The sequence below is a fragment of the Mytilus edulis genome, chromosome 5 (genome assembly GCF_963676685.1).
Source record: "Mytilus edulis chromosome 5, xbMytEdul2.2, whole genome shotgun sequence".
Taxonomy (NCBI): Eukaryota; Metazoa; Mollusca; class Bivalvia; order Mytilida; family Mytilidae; genus Mytilus; species Mytilus edulis.
Genome location: NC_092348.1, coordinates 92,108,875 through 92,129,136, shown reverse-complemented (window position 1 = coordinate 92,129,136; position 20,262 = coordinate 92,108,875). Strand labels below are relative to the sequence as shown.

The 20,262-nt window shown below is 33.1% G+C and overlaps 1 protein-coding gene across 1 annotated transcript; it reads right to left on the bottom strand.

Annotated features, from left to right (window-relative positions):
- Positions 1 to 15,759: 15,759 nt before the first annotated feature.
- On the bottom strand, positions 15,760 to 16,200 carry LOC139525318 (S-antigen protein-like). The gene has a single exon (XM_071320521.1). The coding sequence runs from the start codon at positions 16,198 to 16,200 to the stop codon at positions 15,760 to 15,762; it is 441 nt and encodes a 146-aa protein (XP_071176622.1).
- Positions 16,201 to 20,262: the final 4,062 nt, after the last annotated feature.

The window sequence follows — 20,262 nt, the reverse complement described above, 5'->3', positions numbered from 1 at the left end:
TCGAATGATATTTTGTGTCATTTGGTTACTCCTAAATTAGCTGTTGATCTTTAGTTGTCGATTGATATTTTGTGTCATCTGTTTACTCCTAAATTAGCTGTTGATCCTTAGTTATCGATTGATATTTTGTGTCATTTGGTTACTCCTAAATTAGCTCATGTTGATCCTTAGTTGTCGATTGATATTTTGTGTCATTTGGTTACTCCTAAATTAGCTGTTGATCCTTAGTTATCGATTGATATTTTGTGTCATTTGGTTACTCCTAAATTAGCTCATGTTGATCCTTAGTTGTCAATCGATATTTTGTGTCATTTGGTTACTCCTAAATTAGCTGTTGATCCTTAGTTGTCGAATGATATTTTGTGTCATCTGTTTACTCCTAAATTAGCTGTTGATCCTTAGTTGTCGATTGATATTTTGTGTCATTTGGTTACTCCTAAATTAGCTGTTGATCCTTAGTTGTCGATTGATATTTTGTGTCATTTGGTTACTCCTAAATTAGCTGTTGATCCTTAGTTGTCGATAGATATTTTTTGTCATTTGGTTACTCCTAAATGAGCTGTTGATCCTTAGTTGTCGATTGATATTTTGTGTCATTTGGTTACTCCTAAATTAGCTCATGTTGATCCTTAGTTGTCGATAGATATTTTGTGTCATTTGGTTACTCCTAAATTAGCTCATGTTGATCCATAGTTGTCGATAGATATTTTGTGTCATTTGGTTTCTCCTCAATTAGCTGTTGATCCTTAGTTGTCGATTGATATTTTGTGTCATTTGGTTACTCCTAAATTAGCTGTTGATCCTTAGTTGTCGAATGATATTTTGTGTCATTTGGTTACTCCTAAATTAGCTGTTGATCTTTAGTTGTCGATTGATATTTTGTGTCATCTGTTTACTCCTAAATTAGCTGTTGATCCTTAGTTATCGATTGATATTTTGTGTCATTTGGTTACTCCTAAATTAGCTCATGTTGATCCTTAGTTGTCGATTGATATTTTGTGTCATTTGGTTACTCCTAAATTAGCTGTTGATCCTTAGTTATCGATTGATATTTTGTGTCATTTGGTTACTCCTAAATTAGCTCATGTTGATCCTTAGTTGTCAATAGATATTTTGTGTCATTTGGTTACTCCTAAATTAGCTGTTGATCCTTAGTTGTCGAATGATATTTTGTGTCATCTGTTTACTCCTAAATTAGCTGTTGATCCTTAGTTGTCGAATGATATTTTGTGTCATTTGGTTACTCCTAAATTAGCTGTTGATCCTTAGTTGTCGATTGATATTTTGTGTCATTTGGTTACTCCTAAATTAGCTGTTGATCCTTAGTTGTCGATAGATATTTTGTGTCATTTGGTTACTCCTAAATTAGCTGTTGATCCTTAGTTGTCGAATGATATTTTGTGTCATTTGGTTACTCCTAAATTAGCTGTTGATCCTTAGTTGTCGATTGATATTTTGTGTCATTTGGTTACTCCTAAATTAGCTCATGTTGATCCTTAGTTGTCGAATGATATTTTGTGTCATCTGTTTACTCCTAAATTAGCTCATGTTGATCCTTAGTTGTCGATAGATATTTTGTGTCATTTGGTTACTCCTAAATTAGCTCATGTTGATCCTTAGTTGTCAATAGATATTTTGTGTCATTTGGTTACTCCTAAATTAGCTGTTGATCCTTAGGTGTCGATTGATATTTTGTGTCATTTGGTTACTCCTAAATTAGCTGTTGATCCTTAGTTGTCGAATGATATTTTGTGTCATTTGGTTACTCCTAAATTAGCTGTTGATCTTTAGTTGTCGATTGATATTTTGTGTCATCTGTTTACTCCTAAATTAGCTGTTGATCCTTAGTTATCGATTGATATTTTGTGTCATTTGGTTACTCCTAAATTAGCTCATGTTGATCCTTAGTTGTCGATTGATATTTTGTGTCATTTGGTTACTCCTAAATTAGCTGTTGATCCTTAGTTATCGATTGATATTTTGTGTCATTTGGTTACTCCTAAATTAGCTCATGTTGATCCTTAGTTGTCAATAGATATTTTGTGTCATTTGGTTACTCCTAAATTAGCTGTTGATCCTTAGTTGTCGAATGATATTTTGTGTCATCTGTTTACTCCTAAATTAGCTGTTGATCCTTAGTTGTCGATTGATATTTTGTGTCATTTGGTTACTCCTAAATTAGCTGTTGATCCTTAGTTGTCGATTGATATTTTGTGTCATTTGGTTACTCCTAAATTAGCTGTTGATCCTTAGTTGTCGATAGATATTTTTTGTCATTTGGTTACTCCTAAATGAGCTGTTGATCCTTAGTTGTCGATTGATATTTTGTGTCATTTGGTTACTCCTAAATTAGCTCATGTTGATCCTTAGTTGTCGATAGATATTTTGTGTCATTTGGTTACTCCTAAATTAGCTCATGTTGATCCATAGTTGTCGATAGATATTTTGTGTCATTTGGTTTCTCCTCAATTAGCTGTTGATCCTTAGTTGTCGATTGATATTTTGTGTCATTTGGTTACTCCTAAATTACCTGTTGATCCTTAGTTGTCGATTGATATTTTGTGTCATTTGGTTACTCCTAAATTAGCTCATGTTGATCCTTAGTTGTCGATTGATATTTTGTGTCATTTGGTTACTCCTAAATTAGCTCATGTTGATCCTTAGTTGTCGATTGATATTTTGTGTCATTTGGTTACTCTTAAATTAGCTCATGTTGATCCTTAGTTGTCAATAGATATTTTGTGTCATTTGGTTACTCCTAAATTAGCTGTTGATCCTTAGTTGTCGATAGATATTTTGTGTCATTTGGTTACTCCTAAATTAGCTGTTGATCCTTAGTTGTCGATTGATATTTTGTGTCATTTGGTTACTCCTAAATTAGCTGTTGATCCTTAGTTGTCGATTGATATTTTGTGTCATTTGGTTACTCCTAATTTAGCTGTTGATCCTTAGTTGTCGATTGATATTTTGTGTCATTTGGTTACTCCTAAATTAGCTGTTGATCCTTAGTTGTCGAATGATATTTTGTGTCATTTGGTTACTCCTAAATTAGCTGTTGTAAATATAATTGGTTTTGATCTTTAAAATTTTGTAGAGTAAGTTACGACAATTTTCATTAAATACATGAAATCAAAATTAAAATTTAAAATGGAATTAGCAAAATAGTGGCATACATCTACGTCAGTGGGTCTGTGGATAATAGTTGTTTCATTGACAATCATTCCATATCTCCTTATGTTTTTACTAGTGATACAAACGAATATTCGAAGTTGTAAGAACACAATACCACTACAAGTAAATAATTGCGAAAAACAAGACGGATTTCAAAAATACCTCCAAAGAAGCTTATTAGAACAGATATTAAAACAAATACATCATGAATTGGATTTTATTGTAGTTTCATTTTTCAGTTAAAACGTTTCTAAACATGAGCTCAGCATATACAAGACTTTTAATCAAACAGCCCAGAGCTTTTAATATTGGAAAATCTCTTAATTGTAGAAACATCTGAAGAAGGTTAATTGCATATGAAAATAAATATTTTACCGATATCTTTTCTAGTCTTGATTCAAGTTTTTTTCTTTTAAAGTTTATTTCAATATTTGAGTGTGTGTTTAAGAGTTAATTTACTGGTCGCTTCCCATGTAATGCTTTAACACCGGTTTCTTCTCTTTTGTAAACACTACATCAATGTAATTGCAAAAAGACATTGTTCAACAGGTGATTCTCATTACATGCTAAAACTATGTTATGTATGAAATAATACACAGATATAAAATGCATAAGCTTCATATAGCTACATTTAGCTTTACAACTGCCGGTCAAATTTCTACCATTATCATCATTACAAAACAAAAAGAATATTGTTACAGGCGGGCGAGTAGGGGTCGAGTGTACTTTTAATTCCGTATGATTGATTATTGATAGTGTTCCTTTACTTAGTCTAGTGTAGTTTGTTGACTCCAGCATAATCATATATAAAATGATGAATCCAGCGTAAAAGAATGACTTTTATTCTTGTCCAGTATGCATATATATATATCTCTCAATAAATAACGCATGCAAATATCAGCAATAAAATAGTATAATCATAAATTGGAATAGTAAGATGCTGGCCTTCCGAACCCCAGATGTAACTTATATATACAGATTTACAAGACTTTATCCTATCAATCATACAATAATGAGAGAATGAAATATACTTATTTCATTAAATTACGATATTAGAAAGTTGTCAACGTGGTGGGACATCGTATCTTTACATCTTTAATAATTGTATAATTTGCCAAAAACTGCTATTAGAAATTGTAAATATTGAACTGGTTCCTCATCTTTTCAAATATGAAGCCACTTCCTGTTGAAGACCTGCTTAAGCGGGAATGTTTATAAAAACGGTATTTGGTTCCTAGACGTCCTTATGTAAGCTTTTAGTTTGAATATTCCAAAAGATGTAAAAAGATAAATATAGACTTGAAATGCTATGGCATAGCTTAAGGTAAAATAGCTTTATATCGAAATGCATCCTGTACCTAAATAGCTTGGTTGACTTTAAGGGTTGTTTTGTTTATTGTTCTGCTCTGCTTGATAGCCAGATACGATATGCCAAAGTGCTAGTGCGACGCCGTATTTATACTTGACGGTGAAATACATCCGCGACTCACAGAACTGAAAATCTACAATAACTTTGAAATACCAAGGAAAACTCTGGCTCATGTCCCAAAATGTCGTTATAAATCCATAAAATCGCGAAAGTTTGCCTTTAATTCCAATAAATAAGTGACATAATAAATATAAACCTTAAAATTCCATACTCTTAGCCTTATCACCTACGTTACTATATGACGTCATTGAAATCACAAAATAGTTCCTTAACGGCGCTTCACAAAAACGGTCAACCTGGTTACATCTTAGTGGAAGAGGACAAGGCCTTAGGAAAGAATTGGGACTTTTATATCTTATTATTAAATATCCTACACAATAAAAGGAAGGCCAGCAAGTAATTTAATCATATCTTAATAATACTTTTATGTATTATTATAACTTTATAAAGAAGTATCGTTACCCGGAACTTCCAATATACGTAAACAAGCACTCGCCACGATGGAATTTAAGGGAAAACTACACAAAAGATGTGTCAAATAACACTGAGACTGAATGAATAGGTAACGACAAACATGTTTTACAAACCCATTATCCCCTGAAAGTGTAAAGGAGTAGGTCCGGTAAGACACCTTTTTGGCCCCAAAATATAGCGGTTTTACAAAATTGTTAAAATGTAAACTTTTAGTTATTTATTGGACAGTAGAATGCTTCTGCTACATAAATATGGGCTGTTTTTGACAATACAATGCACATATATCGGGTACTAGCACCATTAAGTCATGCTAAATTACTGAAATCTTCACAATTCTAGCATTTTAGTAAAATTTTAGACAGTTTTCGTGTGAAACGAAAGTGGCCACATTCGTGTTCATCCTTAATATTGAAATGTAAGTTGTATTTTATGATAATACATAACATATATAAAGGTTGAAGATGAACACGGATGCGGCCACTTTCATTTTTGACAAAAATCATCTAAAAAGTGACATTTTTCGGCATATTTGGTAGATTTTTCATATTTGAGCTAGAATCGGGTTGTTTTTAATGACTAAATCAGTTAAAATCTTTCACATAAATTAATTGATTCAAATGAAATAGACACTTAAGTGTTTAAAAAGTGGTCAAAATCTTTCGTAAGATGAACCTGAAATTTGAGGCCAAAATCGGTCCTTACCGGACGTTATGTTAAATGTTATGTTATGTGATAAAATTGGTACTAATTATAAAAATATGCAGTTTGATCTCCCTAAATTGAGTTTGCCAAAGTTGTCTAAGTGTATGAAAATCATCTAAGACCGTTATTTTTCAGGTTTTTAGATATTGATCCCAATAAAATTTAGAAATATAAAATGTGTTGTTTCTTTGAGATTATTATCAATACCCATTTATAACAATATATTGCTTAAGATAAATGAAGAAAAAAGATCGTATTATTGAATGTTAATATTTAAAACGCGAGGCTTGCAAAAATTCCCAGCCAGTTTAAAAACCGATACCGTCTTCAAAGAGACAAGAATAAAATCAAAAACAGAATGGACAAGACAAATAAAATAAGATATAATTGAAAGAAGAAATGATGAACTACCTATCTTTACACGTCATTTAATACAATGCAATATGATTATTCATCATCCGATTTTGAAAATCATAAGATAATATCTACAATATTGATAGATGCTAACAGCAGCGATTGACGTCATTCTGTTTGCCTAAGCTAATTACACACAATAAGCATCATCTACCGAATTACTTCTTTGTAATGCACTTTGTTTAATTAACGACAACATAGAAGGTATTAGTATATGTTTTAATATTCCGTATTAGTACATAGTCATGCATACAACATGGCATTGATTAGTTATGTCTGACGTCACTGTAACTTTCTCGTTATACGGTGATAAATAGATATTACTTGTTTTGCAACAGTTTGCTCTTTAATCTATGATTCGTAGACTATTAGCTTTGTGAATCAGGGTTACTCAGTGGTTATAAATCAAGGTACAAAACGTTAATTCTTTAGCAATGTCAGTGACTTTTTATTTCTGAAAATATTGCTTCGGGATATTTAACACCGACGTAATCTATATTTCGACTGATAGAAATGTAACACATGATGTACTGTTGTCAGTAGAACAATCCTTGAGCAATGCAGATCTATGTTTTTTTTTCTGATGCAACCAATACCACTAGCGATGAATTATTAAAATTAGCCCATAGGGCAAAAGGCACGCACGTTGAGTTGCCGGTTGCGGTTAAAATAACATTCAACCAATCAGTTGTACCTTTAGATTACAGATTTTGAGTTATGTCCTTTTTTCTGGGGTTAGAACAAGTAAAACAGTCATAAGTTGTTTCGGAATTTCCGTAATAAGAAATAAGCACTTGCATAGTTGTGCTTAGCAAAATTCATTTACTCAATCTCATTGAATCTTCATTTTCTTAAATATTTATTAGAAAAAAAAAAACCCAACTAAGTCTTTGATAATTTATCCAACATATCCATTTCAATATATTAAAGAAGTTAATGACGTCAAACTTTGACAAATGATGTGCGTCCGTTGTATTTTTCTGGGTTTACTTTCAACTAAAACGCTCTCAACTTAAGCTATGCATGCATACCTAAAGGTTGCATTTCTGTAAATATTGACAATGCAATTTCCCATAGGAACTCCTTTTATGGCTAAAACTGTACCACTTTTACTATGAAGTTTTGAAAAAAATCTTATCCTAGAATTGAAAGTTCATATGCATTACAATTTTTTTCAATGGTCAAAATATAGGGCTGTGCGGCATATTTTAAACGTTTATATGCCCTGAACTTTTCAGAGTTTAAATCAACACTAATTGTCTTAACTAATCCTACCCCGAATGAAGGGTTACGACAGACTTCAATATAAACAATCTGCACATGTATATTTACTGGTAACATTCCCAAGTTATGTCTCTATGAGATGGAACACAGAGAGCATAACTGGGAACCAGTGTGTAAACAAAATTAATTTTCTATGAATATTCTAAATCTCTCCAAAAGAGGCGTGGTTTGAGAAACAGCTGTATTTACAAAGTGCAACCTAAACTTAAACTTTAGGAGCTGAACAGACAGGACATAAACAACATAATAGTCACATCTAAATAGCAAAATACGTAATTGGGAAAGAATATATTAGACTGACTTTCTTATATATCATGTTTTCTGTCACGAAGTGTTGTCTTTTTCATCATTGGCATTTAAAGCGGGAAGTTTGGCTAGCCATTAAACCAATTTCTTTTTTTCTTAAAATGTCCTCTACTAAGTCGATACACTACACAGTAACTAAATACTGAGCAACACGAATCCCGTCGAACACAGAGGTTGAACCCATGTGCTCCGACAGGGTTTTAACATTTCCTACTCCACTGGTGTTGATCGTGGCAAGTAAAGATCCGATGATAATTCGTGTTCGATCGATTTCACTATCAACAAAAAGAGGATGCGATGGAGGCTACGACACTTAGAATATGCAAGTAGTCATCTACAGCAAATACTCAGTAACGGTGATCTGAATCAAGATTTTAAACTTAAATTTGGAAAAGTTTACAACTTTACCGTTGCGATCCCTTTGTTCAATACCTGACTTGTAAGCAGCATTCGTGCTCAGAAATTACTGAATAGGAAACGCAACCCAAAGACTATCTTTTTAACTGGGAGATACTATCTATACTACTAAAGTTTAGATCAATTTCATTGTGAGATGACGTATATATGTAGTATTTTGTTTATAAAATACTGGTACCTTTGATAATTATTGTACCCCCTAAATTTGTCTTTTAAATTTCGCTCATGCTCAGTCGACAAACTGCCAGTGTAATCAAAATGAAAGTAAGGAGAAAGCATAGAAATAGGACAGTAAGGTCTATAATGATCCTTTTTGGTGTTGTAAGTGCATCATCTTGATAAATTAAATGCCACCCACCCTTTTAACTCAGGTGCAGAACTGTCAAAAATATAAATGGGCGTTGAACGTTTCGAAGTGATCCTCCACTTTGTTATGTGTAAACACAGGCAGTTGTACCTCAAATTCGTGGGCAGTTCATAGTTTTCTCAATATACCCTCGGAATGTTGATACAAATAAAATGCAAAGTACGCAATAAGAAATCGAATCATTTTTTTGCCGTTAAGATCAGTCTCAAACGACCCGAATTGTTAATAACGTCAATTATAGATGTCGAAAATACCAAATTTCCCCAGTATATTCAAAACTCGATAGTCGAAGAGGAAATGACAATACCGTTGCAGGAACAAAAGACGATGAATCAACATGTAAATAGCGGGCAATTTGAGTTTAAGGATGATACTAGCTTCTGTTCATTCTTTTCTTTCAATATACTGACTGACAATTAGTATATATAGTTCTTGCGTCTGTTTGTGCTGTTATTCTGTCACGCAGTGGTCTAGCGATATTTTTAAACGTTGTTATAAAGCGGGAGGTTTGGCATGCCATTAAACCAGGTTCAACTCACCATTGTTTTCTTAAAATGTTCTGTACCAAGTCAGAAATATGACAGCTGTTATCAAATATTTGAAAGCACGTTGAAATTATTACACATTTTAAGGTGATAGCATCGACCTTAAAAGAATGTAGAGTGCATCATATATTTATTTTGATCGTAGGAAAAACTGTTAATTCTTATATATATTTTTGTAAAACATAAATAAAAAATAATTACTGATTGTTGTGTGCATAACCTTCAATGGTAGATATTGGAATGCACTCAAATTAACAATTAAAACAACGAGGTAGCAAATTGTAAATATGGAAAATAGTCAGACAAAAAAATCATTTACCATCAATATTTGAGTACATCTATCATCCGATATGATTAATGTAGTAAAAATATCACAAAACTGTAAAACATTCCAATGACGAATAACCGTTGCTTATTAAACTTAGTTTCATATTTTAAAAACTACTGCAATCGTGTGTTTCACGACTATATATCGTGTCTGAATTATGAATTATTCTTCGGTCATTTATCTAAATCTACTATATATAAAAAGGGAACATATACCACTGCGAGATTATTTGCTCTGCAGCAGTGATCATGTTCTGAAAAGATTAAAATAGGAAAGCAATAATATATATCGAAAATAAATGTAATCAGTTTTCAAATAAAAAAAATATAATTAACAAATACCTACGGTGATCGAAATACTGACGTCACATAGATCGCTGAAGTTAATTACCAACAATGGTCGACACAAACAACGCTACATAAAAATGACAAGTCAATTTTTTTTTTATTTGATTAACAAGTGATGCGATTTGACCTCAAACGGCCAAGGAAATGCAATTTCGTTAATTTGGTTTCGGTGATTACGTCGTTATATTTGACGTCACTATGTCTTTTGATCAGTTCATATTGATCAAATATTGCTGGTCCTTTCACAACATGTTATCCTTTTATTATTATTCTATCGCATGACGCATATTACTGGCTATTGTACATTTTTTATTAGGCTTGGACAATTGGAAAACAGTTTATAGTTTCCTTGTCATCAACAAGATTATAATAGGAAATGAAAGACCTGAAATATCGTATCAACTGGGAGAGAAACACTCCATATACAGTAGTTGTATGTACACAGAAATGGAAAGTCCACAGTGGAAAATTCCCGGATTCTATTACGTTATTTAATTTAGTGATACTTTAATAGAAACTTTCAAAATCCTCTCATCAACAACGATTATCAAGAGAACAAACAATCATTACGATGTTATAACTTTAACTGCTATTGACGATTATCTAAGTACATGTTTTGGGACTAAACGAGTTCTCTTTATCAGCACTCAATCTATTCACTTTTAATTTGAATATAGGTATCTGATGAATAACCAAAGATATATTTACACTTATCTGGAATACATATCGATGGGATTGTTTTTTCTTCTTTTAAATAATATTATAATCGCGCATTTATTACATAACATTGAGAAAAAATACACTGACGATTTTATATCTTTTTTGTTTGTTTAATGATGACTTAAAATCAGAAATTGTGAATAAAGATTCCTTAAAGGTCGCTGATAAAACTTTGGGCTATATAAAAAACGCGTTTTGTGTCGACATCAGCATTGCAAATTGTTATAGAACAATAATATACCATGTTGTAGACAGACATGTGTGGGAGAAGCACGTTGCAATTATTACATGTTTTAGGTAATAGCATCGACCTTTAAAGAATATAGATAGCATTATATATACTTTGATTTCAGGTAACACTATCAATTAGTATATAATTTATTTGTATAACCTCCAGTTACAAATATTTGAAGACTTCAAATCTACAACTAAAACAATACGGTAGGTTTTGCAAAGTAGTGAGTCTGACGTGAAAGGAATGATATCGTATTGGTCAAGAAAAAGAGGACATATGTTAGACAGGGAGAGAACTTAGTAGCAGGATGCCTAAAAGAGTTGTGCCAATTATTCAACTATAGAAATAAAAAGTTGGTTCAGAAACATTTGGAAAAACTCAACTATATATAATTCGGTAGGTAATTGACAAAGAAAAGAGTAAGGTTTTGTTTTTACAACAAATCCGTCGTCATCTATGAAACTGATAGTTTGTAATGGTCAACTGACTCTTGATTACGTCATTTAAATGTTCGAATGGATGACCTCAATTCACTGGAATAAGAAATAAAGGGTCTGCAAGGTATATCGTATCAACTGGGCGATATTTACTCTATATGCCGGCGTTGTTGGAATTTGGTTAAAATACCATGTATAATATAAACATGACAAGCATAAATCGCGATGGCCGTATACTAGTATATATTATGGAAGTCATTTGATTAACCTTCTAATCCTTTTGTTCAAGTAACACTTATGAAGACTACCTTACCCCCCCCCCCCCCCCCCGCGGCTCTCTCTCCCCCTCGAGATAGAAATACAAATAAAGCGATGTACTTTCCTCAAAACCAAATTTTTGAGAAGACAAAGCAATACTTCACCTTATACACTTTCACGTTTCATTATAATCTTTAAAACATATTCTCGAGTTTATGTGTCAAGTTACCTTTGAACCTTTTTAAATTATTACATGTTGACACCAGACATGTTTCCCACATCACATAGCTATAATGTAACTGATACCTCTGAACGTATTTATATGATTAAATGTTGACATTAGATATGTTTCGTACATAACATATCTATAATGTAACTAGTACCGAGGTTGAACCTGTAATGATACATTTGTTTCATGGACAAAAGATGCGAGTGGTGTTTTTGGCTTATCTAAAAGATGTCATACGTATTATACGCAAAAACAAGAGTTTTCCTTGTTGTCCTTTCTGTATCTTTTCCCTTTTGTACCCTTGGTACTTTTTTTTCTTTTTCTATCCTTGATATCTTCTCCTTGTTGTCCTTAATTGCCCTTTGGTGACTTTTCCTTTTTTTGGCCCTTTGTTGTCTTTTCTATTTTGTTCCCGTTGTATCTTTCCTTTTTGTCTCTTTGGTATATTTTCCTTTTTGTCCCCTTGGTATATTTTCCTTTTTGTCCCTTTGGTATCTTTTCCTTTTTGTCCCTTGGTATATTTTCCTTTTTGTCCCCTTAGTATATTTTCCTTTTTGTCCTCTTAGTATATTTTCCTTTTTGTCCTCTTAGTATATTTTCCTTTTTGTCCCTTTGTATATTTTCCTTTTTTTTCCTTTGGTATCTTTTCCTTTTTGTCCCCTTGGTATATTTTCCTTTTTGTCCTCTTAGTATATTTTCCTTTTTGTCCTCTTAGTATATTTTCCTTTTTGTCCTCTTAGTATATTTTCCTTTTTATCCCTTTGTATATTTTCCTTTTTTTTCCTTTGATATCTTTTCCTTTTTGTCCCCTTGGTATATTTTCCTTTTTGTCCCCTCGTATATTTTCCTTTTTGTCCCCTTGGTATATTTTCCTTTTTGTCCCCTTTGTATATTTTCCTTTTTGTCTCCTTGGTATATTTCCCTTTTCCTCCTTTGGTATATTTTCCTTTTTGTCACCTTGGTATATTTTCCTTTTTGTCCCCCTGGTATATTTCCCTTTTCCTCCCTTGGTATATTTTCCTTTTTGTCCGCTTGGTATATTTTCCTTTTTGTCCCCTTGGTATATTTTCCTTTTCCTCCCTTGGTATATTTTCCTTTTTGTCCCCTTGGTATATTTTCCTTTTTGTCCCCTTGGTATATTTTCCTTTTTGTCCCTTGCTATATTTTCCTTAATGTCCCCTTGGTATATTTTCCTTTTTCTCCCCTTGGTATATTTTCCTTTTTGTCCCCCTGGTATATTTCTCTTTTCCTCCCTTGGTATATTTACCTTTTTGTCCCTTGGTATATTTTCCTTTTTGTCCCCTTGGTATATTTACCTTTTTGTCCCCTTGGTATATTTTCCTTTTTGTCCCCCTGGTATATTTTCCTTTTTGTCCCCTTGGTATATTTTCCTTTTTGTCCCCATGGTATATTTCCCTTTTCCTCCCTTGGTATATTTTCCTTTTTGTCCCCTTGGTATATTTTCCTTGTTGTCCCCTTGGTATATTTCCCTTTTCCTCCCTTGGTATATTTACCTTTTTGTCCCCTTGGTATATTTACCTTTTTGTCCCCTTGGTATATTTTCCTTTTTGTCCCCCTGGTATATTTTCCTTTTTGTCCCCTTGGTATATTTTCCTTTTTGTCCCCTTGGTATATTTCCCTTTTCCTCCCTTGGTATATTTTCCTTTTTGTCCCCTTGGTATATTTTCTTTTTTGTCCCCTTGGTATATTTTCCTTGTTGTCCCCTTGGTATATTTCCCTTTTCCTCCCTTGGTATATTTTCCCTTTTGTCCTCGTGGTATATTTTCCTTTTTGTCCCCTTGGTATATTTCCCTTTTCCTCCCTTGGTATATTTTCCTTTTTGTCCCCTTGGTATATTTTCCTTTTTGTCCCCCTGGTATATTTCCCTTTTCCTCCCTTGGCATATTTTCCTTTTTGTCCCCTTGGTATATTTTCCTTTTTGTCCCCTTGGTATATTTTCCTTTTTGTCCCCCTTGGTATATTTCCCTTTTCTTCCCTTGGTATATTTTCCTTTTTGTCCCCTTGGTATATTTTCCTTTTTGTCCCCTTGGTATATTTTCCTTTTTGTCCCCATGGTATATTTCCCTTTTCCTCCCTTGGTATATTTTCCTTTTTTGTCCCCCTGGTATATTTCCCTTTTCCTCCCTTAGTATATTTTCCTTTTTGTCCTCTTAGTATATTTTCCTTTTTGTCCCTTTGTATATTTTCCTTTTTTTTTCCTTTGGTATCTTTTCCTTTTTGTCCCCTTGGTATATTTTCCTTTTTGTCCTCTTAGTATATTTTCCTTTTTGTCCTCTTAGTATATTTTTCTTTTTGTCCTCTTAGTATATTTTCCTTTTTGTCCCTTTGTATATTTTCCTTTTTTTTCCTTTGATATCTTTTCCTTTTTGTCCCTTTGGTATATTTTCCTTTTTGTCCCCTCGTATATTTTCCTTTTTGTCCCCTTGGTATATTTTCCTTTTTGTCCCCTTTGTATATTTTCCTTTTTGTCCCCTTGGTATATTTCCCTTTTCCTCCTTTGGTATATTTTCCTTTTTGTCCCCTTGGTATATTTTCCTTTTTGTCCCCCTGGTATATTTCCCTTTTCCTCCCTTGGTATATTTTCCGTTTTGTCCGCTTGGTATATTTTCCTTTTTGTCCCCTTGGTATATTTTCCTTTTCCTCCCTTGGTATATTTTCCTTTTTGTCCCCTTGGTATATTTTCCTTTTTGTCCCCTTGGTATATTTTCCTTTTTGTCCCTTGGTATATTTTCCTTAATGTCCCCTTGGTATATTTTCCTTTTTGTCCCCTTGGTATGTTTTCCTTTTTGTCCCCCTGGTATATTTCCCTTTTCCTCCCTTGGTATATTTACCTTTTTGTCCCTTGGTATATTTTCCTTTTTGTCCCTTGGTATATTTTCCTTTGTTTCCCTTTGGTATATTTTCCTTTTTGTCCCTTGGTATATTTTCCTTTTTGTCCCTTGGTATATTTTCCTTTTTGTCCCCTTGGTATGTTTTTCTTTTTGTCCTATTAGTATATTTTCCTTTTTAGACCCATGGTATATTTTCCTTTTTGTCCTAGCTCTTAGTATATTTTCCTTTTTGTCCCTTGGTATATTTTCCTTTTTTTCCCTTTGGGATATTTTCCTTTTTGTCCCCTTGGTATATTTCCCTTTTCCTCCCTTGGTATATTTTCCTTTTTGTCCCCTTGGTATATTTCCCTTTTTGTCCCCTTGGTATATTTTCCTTTTTGTCCCCTTGGTATATTTTCCTTTTTGTCCCCTTGGTATATTTTCCTTTTTGTCCCCCTGGTTTATTTCCCTTTTCCTCCCTTGGTATATTTACCTTTTGTCCCCTTGGTATATTTCCCTTTTCCTCCCTTGGTATATTTACCTTTTTGTCCCTTGGTATATTTTCCTTTTTGTCCACTTGGTATATTTCCCTTTTTGTCCCTTGGTATATTTCCCTTTTTGTCCCCTTGGTATATTTCCCTTTTTGTCCCCTTGGTATATTTTCCTTTTTGTCCCCTTGGTATATTTTCCTTTTTGTCCCTTGGTATATTTTCCTTTTTGTCCCCTTGGTATATTTTCCTTTTTGTCCCCTTGGTATATTTTCCTTTTTGTCCCTTGGTATATTTTCCTTAATGTCCCCTTGGTATATTTTCCTTTTTGTCCCCTTGGTATGTTTTCCTTTTTGTCCCCCTGGTATATTTCCCTTTTCCTCCCTTGGTATATTTACCTTTTTGTCCCTTGGTATATTTTCCTTTTTGTCCCTTGGTATATTTTGCTTTGTTTCCCTTTGGTATTTTTTTACTTTTTGTCCCTTGGTATATTTTCCTTTTTGTCCCTTGGTATATTTTCCTTTTTGTCCCCTTGGTATGGTTTTTCTTTTTGTCCTATTAGTATATTTTCCTTTTTAGACCCATGGTATATTTTCCTTTTTGTCCTAGCTCTTAGTATATTTTCCTTTTTGTCCCTTGGTATATTTTCCTTTTTTTCCCTTTGGGATATTTTCCTTTTTGTCCCCTTGGTATATTTCCCTTTTCCTCCCTTGGTATATTTTCCTTTTTGTCCCCTTGGTATATTTTCCTTAATGTCCCCTTGGTATATTTTCCTTTTTATCCCCTTGGTATATTTTCCTTTTTGTCCCCTTGATATATTTTTCTTTTTGTCCCCCTGGTATATTTCCCTTTTCCTCCCTTGGTATATTTACCTTTTGTCCCCTTGGTATATTTCCCTTTTCCTCCCTTGGTATATTTACCTTTTTGTCCCTTGGTATATTTTCCTTTTTGTCCCTTGGTATATTTACCTTTTTGTCCCCTTGGTATATTTACCTTTTTGTCCCCTTGGTATATTTTCCTTTTTGTCCCCTTGGTATATTTTCCTTTTTGTCCCTTGGTATATTTTCCTTTTTGTCCCCTTGGTATATTTTCCTTTTTGTCCCCTTGGTATATTTTCCTTTTTGTCCCCCTGGTATATTTCCCTTTTCCTCCCTTGGTATATTTACCTTTTTGTCCCCTTGGTATATTTCCCTTTTCCTCCCTTAGTATATTTTCCATTTTGTCCCCTTGGTATATTTTCCTTTTTGTCCCCTTTGTATATTTTCCTTTTTGTCCCCTAAGTATATTTCCCTTTTCCTCCTTTGGTATATTTTCCTTTTTGTCCCCTTGGTATATTTTTCTTTTTGTCCCCCTGGTATATTTGCCTTTTCCTCCCTTGGTATATTTTCCTTTTTGTCCGCTTGGTATATTTTCCTTTTTGTCCCCTTGGTATATTTTCCATTTTCCTCCCTTGGTATATTTTCCTTTTTGTCCCCTTGGTATATTTTCCTTTTTGTCCTCTTGGTATATTTTCCTTTTTGTCCCTTGGTATATTTTCCTTAATGTCCCCTTGGTATATTTTCCTTTTTGTCCCCTTATTATGTTTTCCTTTTTGTCCCCCTGGTATATTTCCCTTTTCCTCCCTTGGTATATTTCCCTTTTTCTCCCTTGGTTTGTTTTCCTTTTTGTCCCCTTGGTATATTTTCCTTTTTGTCCCCTTGGTATATTTTCCTTTTTGTCCCCATGGTATATTTCCCTTTTCCTCCCTTGGTATATTTTCCTTTTTGTCCCCCTGGTATATTTTCATTTTCCTCCCTTAGTATATTTTCCTTTTTGTCCCCTTGGTATATTTTCCTTTTTGTCCCCTTGGTATATTTTCCTTTTTGTCCCCTTGGTATATTTTCCTTTTTGTCCCCTTGGTATATTTTCCTTTTTGTCCACTTGGTATATTTTCCTTTTCCTCCCTTGGTATATTTTCCTTTTTGTCCCCCTGGTATATTTTCCTTTTTGCCCCCTTGGCATATTTTCCTTTTTGTCCCCCTGGTATATTTCCCATTTCCTCCCTTGGTATATTTTCCTTTTTGTCCCCTTGGTATATTTTCCTTTTTGTCCCCTTGGTATATTTCCCTTTTCCTCCCTTGGTATATTTTCCTCTTTGTCCCCTTGGTATATTTTCCTTTTTGTCCCCTTGGTATATTTCCCTTTTCTCCCTTGGTATATTTTCCTTTTTGTCCCCTTGGTATATTTTCCTTTTTGTCCCCTTGGTATATTTTTCTTTTTGTCCCTTGGTATATTTTCCTTTTTGTTCCCCTGGTATATTTCCCTTTTTGTCCTCTTGGTATATTTTCCTTTTTGTTCCTTTGGTATATTTTCCTTTTTGTCCCCCTGGTATATTTCCCTTTCCTCCCTTGGTAAATTTTTTTTTGTCCCCTTGGTATTTTTTCCTTTTTGTCCCCTTGGTATATTTTCCTTTTTTTCCTCTTGGTATATTTTCCTTTTTTCCCTTTGATATCTTTTCCTTTTTGTCCCTAAGTTGGTATATTTTCCTTTTTTTCCTCTTGGTATATTTTCCTTTTTTCCCTTTGATATCTTTTCCTTTTTGTCCCTAAGTTGGTATATTTTCCTTTTTTCCTCTTGGTATATTTTCCTTTTTGTCCCCTTGGTATATTTTCCTTTTTGTCCTCTTAGTATATTTTCCGTTTTGTCCCTTTGGTATATCTTCCTTTTTGTCCCCTTGGTATATTTTCCTTGTTGTCCCTTGGTATATTTTCTTTTTTTCCCTCTCGGTATATTTTCCTTTTTGTCCCCTTGGTATATTTTCTTTTTTGTCCCTAAGTTGGTATATTTTCCTTTTTTTCTTCTTGGTATATTTACCTTTTTGTCCCCTTGGCATATTTTCCTTTTTGTCCCCTTGGTATATTTTCCTTTTTTTCCCTTTGGTATATTTTCCTTTTTGTCCCTTGTATATTTTCCTTTTTTTCCTCTTGGTATATTTTCCTTTTTTCCCTTTGGTATCTTTTCCTTTTTGTCCCTAAGTTGGTATATTTTCCTTTTTTCCTCTTGGTATATTTTCCTTTTTGTCCCCTTGGTATATTTTCCTTTTTAGTCCTCTGAGTATATTTTCCTTTTTGTCCCTGTGGTATATTTTCCTTTTTGTCCCCTTGGTATATTGTCCTTGTTATCCCTTGGTATATTTTCTTTTTTTCCCCCTCGGTATATTTTCCTTTTTGTCCCCTTGGTATATTTTCCTTTTTGTCCCCTTGGTATATTTTCTTTTTTGTCCAACTGGTATATTTTCCTTTTTGTCCCCTTGGTATATTTTCCTTTTTGTCCAACTGGTATATTTTCCTTTTTGTCCCCTTGGTATATTTTCCTTTTTGTCCCCCTGGTATATTTTCCTTTTTTTCCTCTTGGTATGTTTTCCTTTTTGTCCCCCTGGTATATTTTCCTTTTTTTTCCCCTGGTATATTTTCCTTTTTTTCCTCTTGGCATATTTTCCTTTTTGTCCCCCTGGTATATTTTCCTTTTTGTCCCCTTGGTATATTTACCTTTTTGTCCCCCTGGTATATTTTCCTTTTTGTCCCTTTGGTATCTGACTCCTCTTTTTATTGACAAGTTTTTACATTTGCTGCACATTAGACATGGCATCGACTATCAATAAGCTGCACATAAAAAAAAAATGGAGTACATCATTATTCTAAGTTTGAACTGTCCCGCCATTATCTTAACACCTTGAGGCTATATTTGAAAACCAAAAGATCGTAAAACTCACTTTTATAAGTACAAATGTACGCACTGAGAACTAATCTTACATGTATCATTGAATCAATTCACTGATTACCAAGAAGACTATTGCTGATTAGGGAAATATCAACTGGCAATTAAATCTTGACTAGATTATTGTTTCTAATGCATTATTTATATTTAAAAAGAGATACGATCTTATAAACAGAAACTTGCAATATTAATCGCAGATTACAAGGAAAATATGATATATGAACTGCTTACAATATGAATGCCAATCAGAGAAAGCAGTGATCAATTGATAATAACAATCTATTTAAACTCATTTAACCTGGTCTTGTGATTACCGTGATGGAGTGTACTTTGTCTGAATCAACACACCCTTCATTTTACATCTGTATTAAGGGATGTTATCAGCAATTCTATTAACAGTATCCAGGTGCTTTAGGATCAGTAAATGTAACAAAACCAGTGTCCTATTATAAGAACGAACATGTCGTCATTAACAGAACAAGATAACATCTTCATGAATTGATTATTCGGTTATTGGTTAATAACGACAATTGGTCAACTATGTATAGCGGACCTAAAGGCAAATGATTGGGAGTAAAAGGTGCAGATATTAGGAAAAGCTAGCAAAGGAGATTGTTTTATCGAAAAATATCAGAAGTTTGAGAAGGAAATGAACGGACTGAAATTTCCCCTAATGGTCGTCATGAGAATATATAATGTATACAACTATAAAATAAGTTCTGATTGCTATTAAAAAAGAGCGAGTTTTTCGTTCTATAAAAACGAAATTAACCTCGCAATATGATAAAATACCACCCGAAAGTCAATGGTTTTGTTTTGTTAGATTTTGGTTTGATTTGGTATAAGTTTTCGTTTAAAGCAAAAATTTTACTTTCTGGTTGTTTTTTTTTGTGTTTTAATGCCTACAATAATTTGATTGATTGATTGATTGATTGATTGATTGATTGATTGATTGATTGATTGATTGGTGTTAACTTTACAATTTACTATTTGATTTATCTGTGGTTTCCTGTGTTTTTTATTATAAATTTGAATTAAAGTAGATTGTATGTACCAGGTACACATTAATGGGAAAGCAAAACAACGATAAAAATTCCGAAAACAAATCCTATCCGAACCTTTCGCATTGAAAAACACTTGTTTGTTATGAAGAAGGTATGTTTGCGTTTGCATGTCTTTTGAGTTGATGGAGTTGATACGTCTCATTAAAGTTCATTTTGTTTATACTTTTCTCATAAAGAACAGAATGATGTAAATATAATTTGCAAATTAAAACAACAAGAAAAACAATGTTGTATTCAAAAAGGAAGAATGTAACAGAGTTCTAAAACAATCAAAACTAAATAATAAAACATGTTGATAGATATAGATAGTGACGTCATCAGATAAGGTTTTAGATATTCCACATTGGCAATATACTTACATTATTTGTTGAATCTGTATTCACAGATGAAGTAATTTGAAGAGCATCATTCTTAAGAGAAAAATGGAAAGGAAAACAAACATTCTTTTATCGTTTTACAC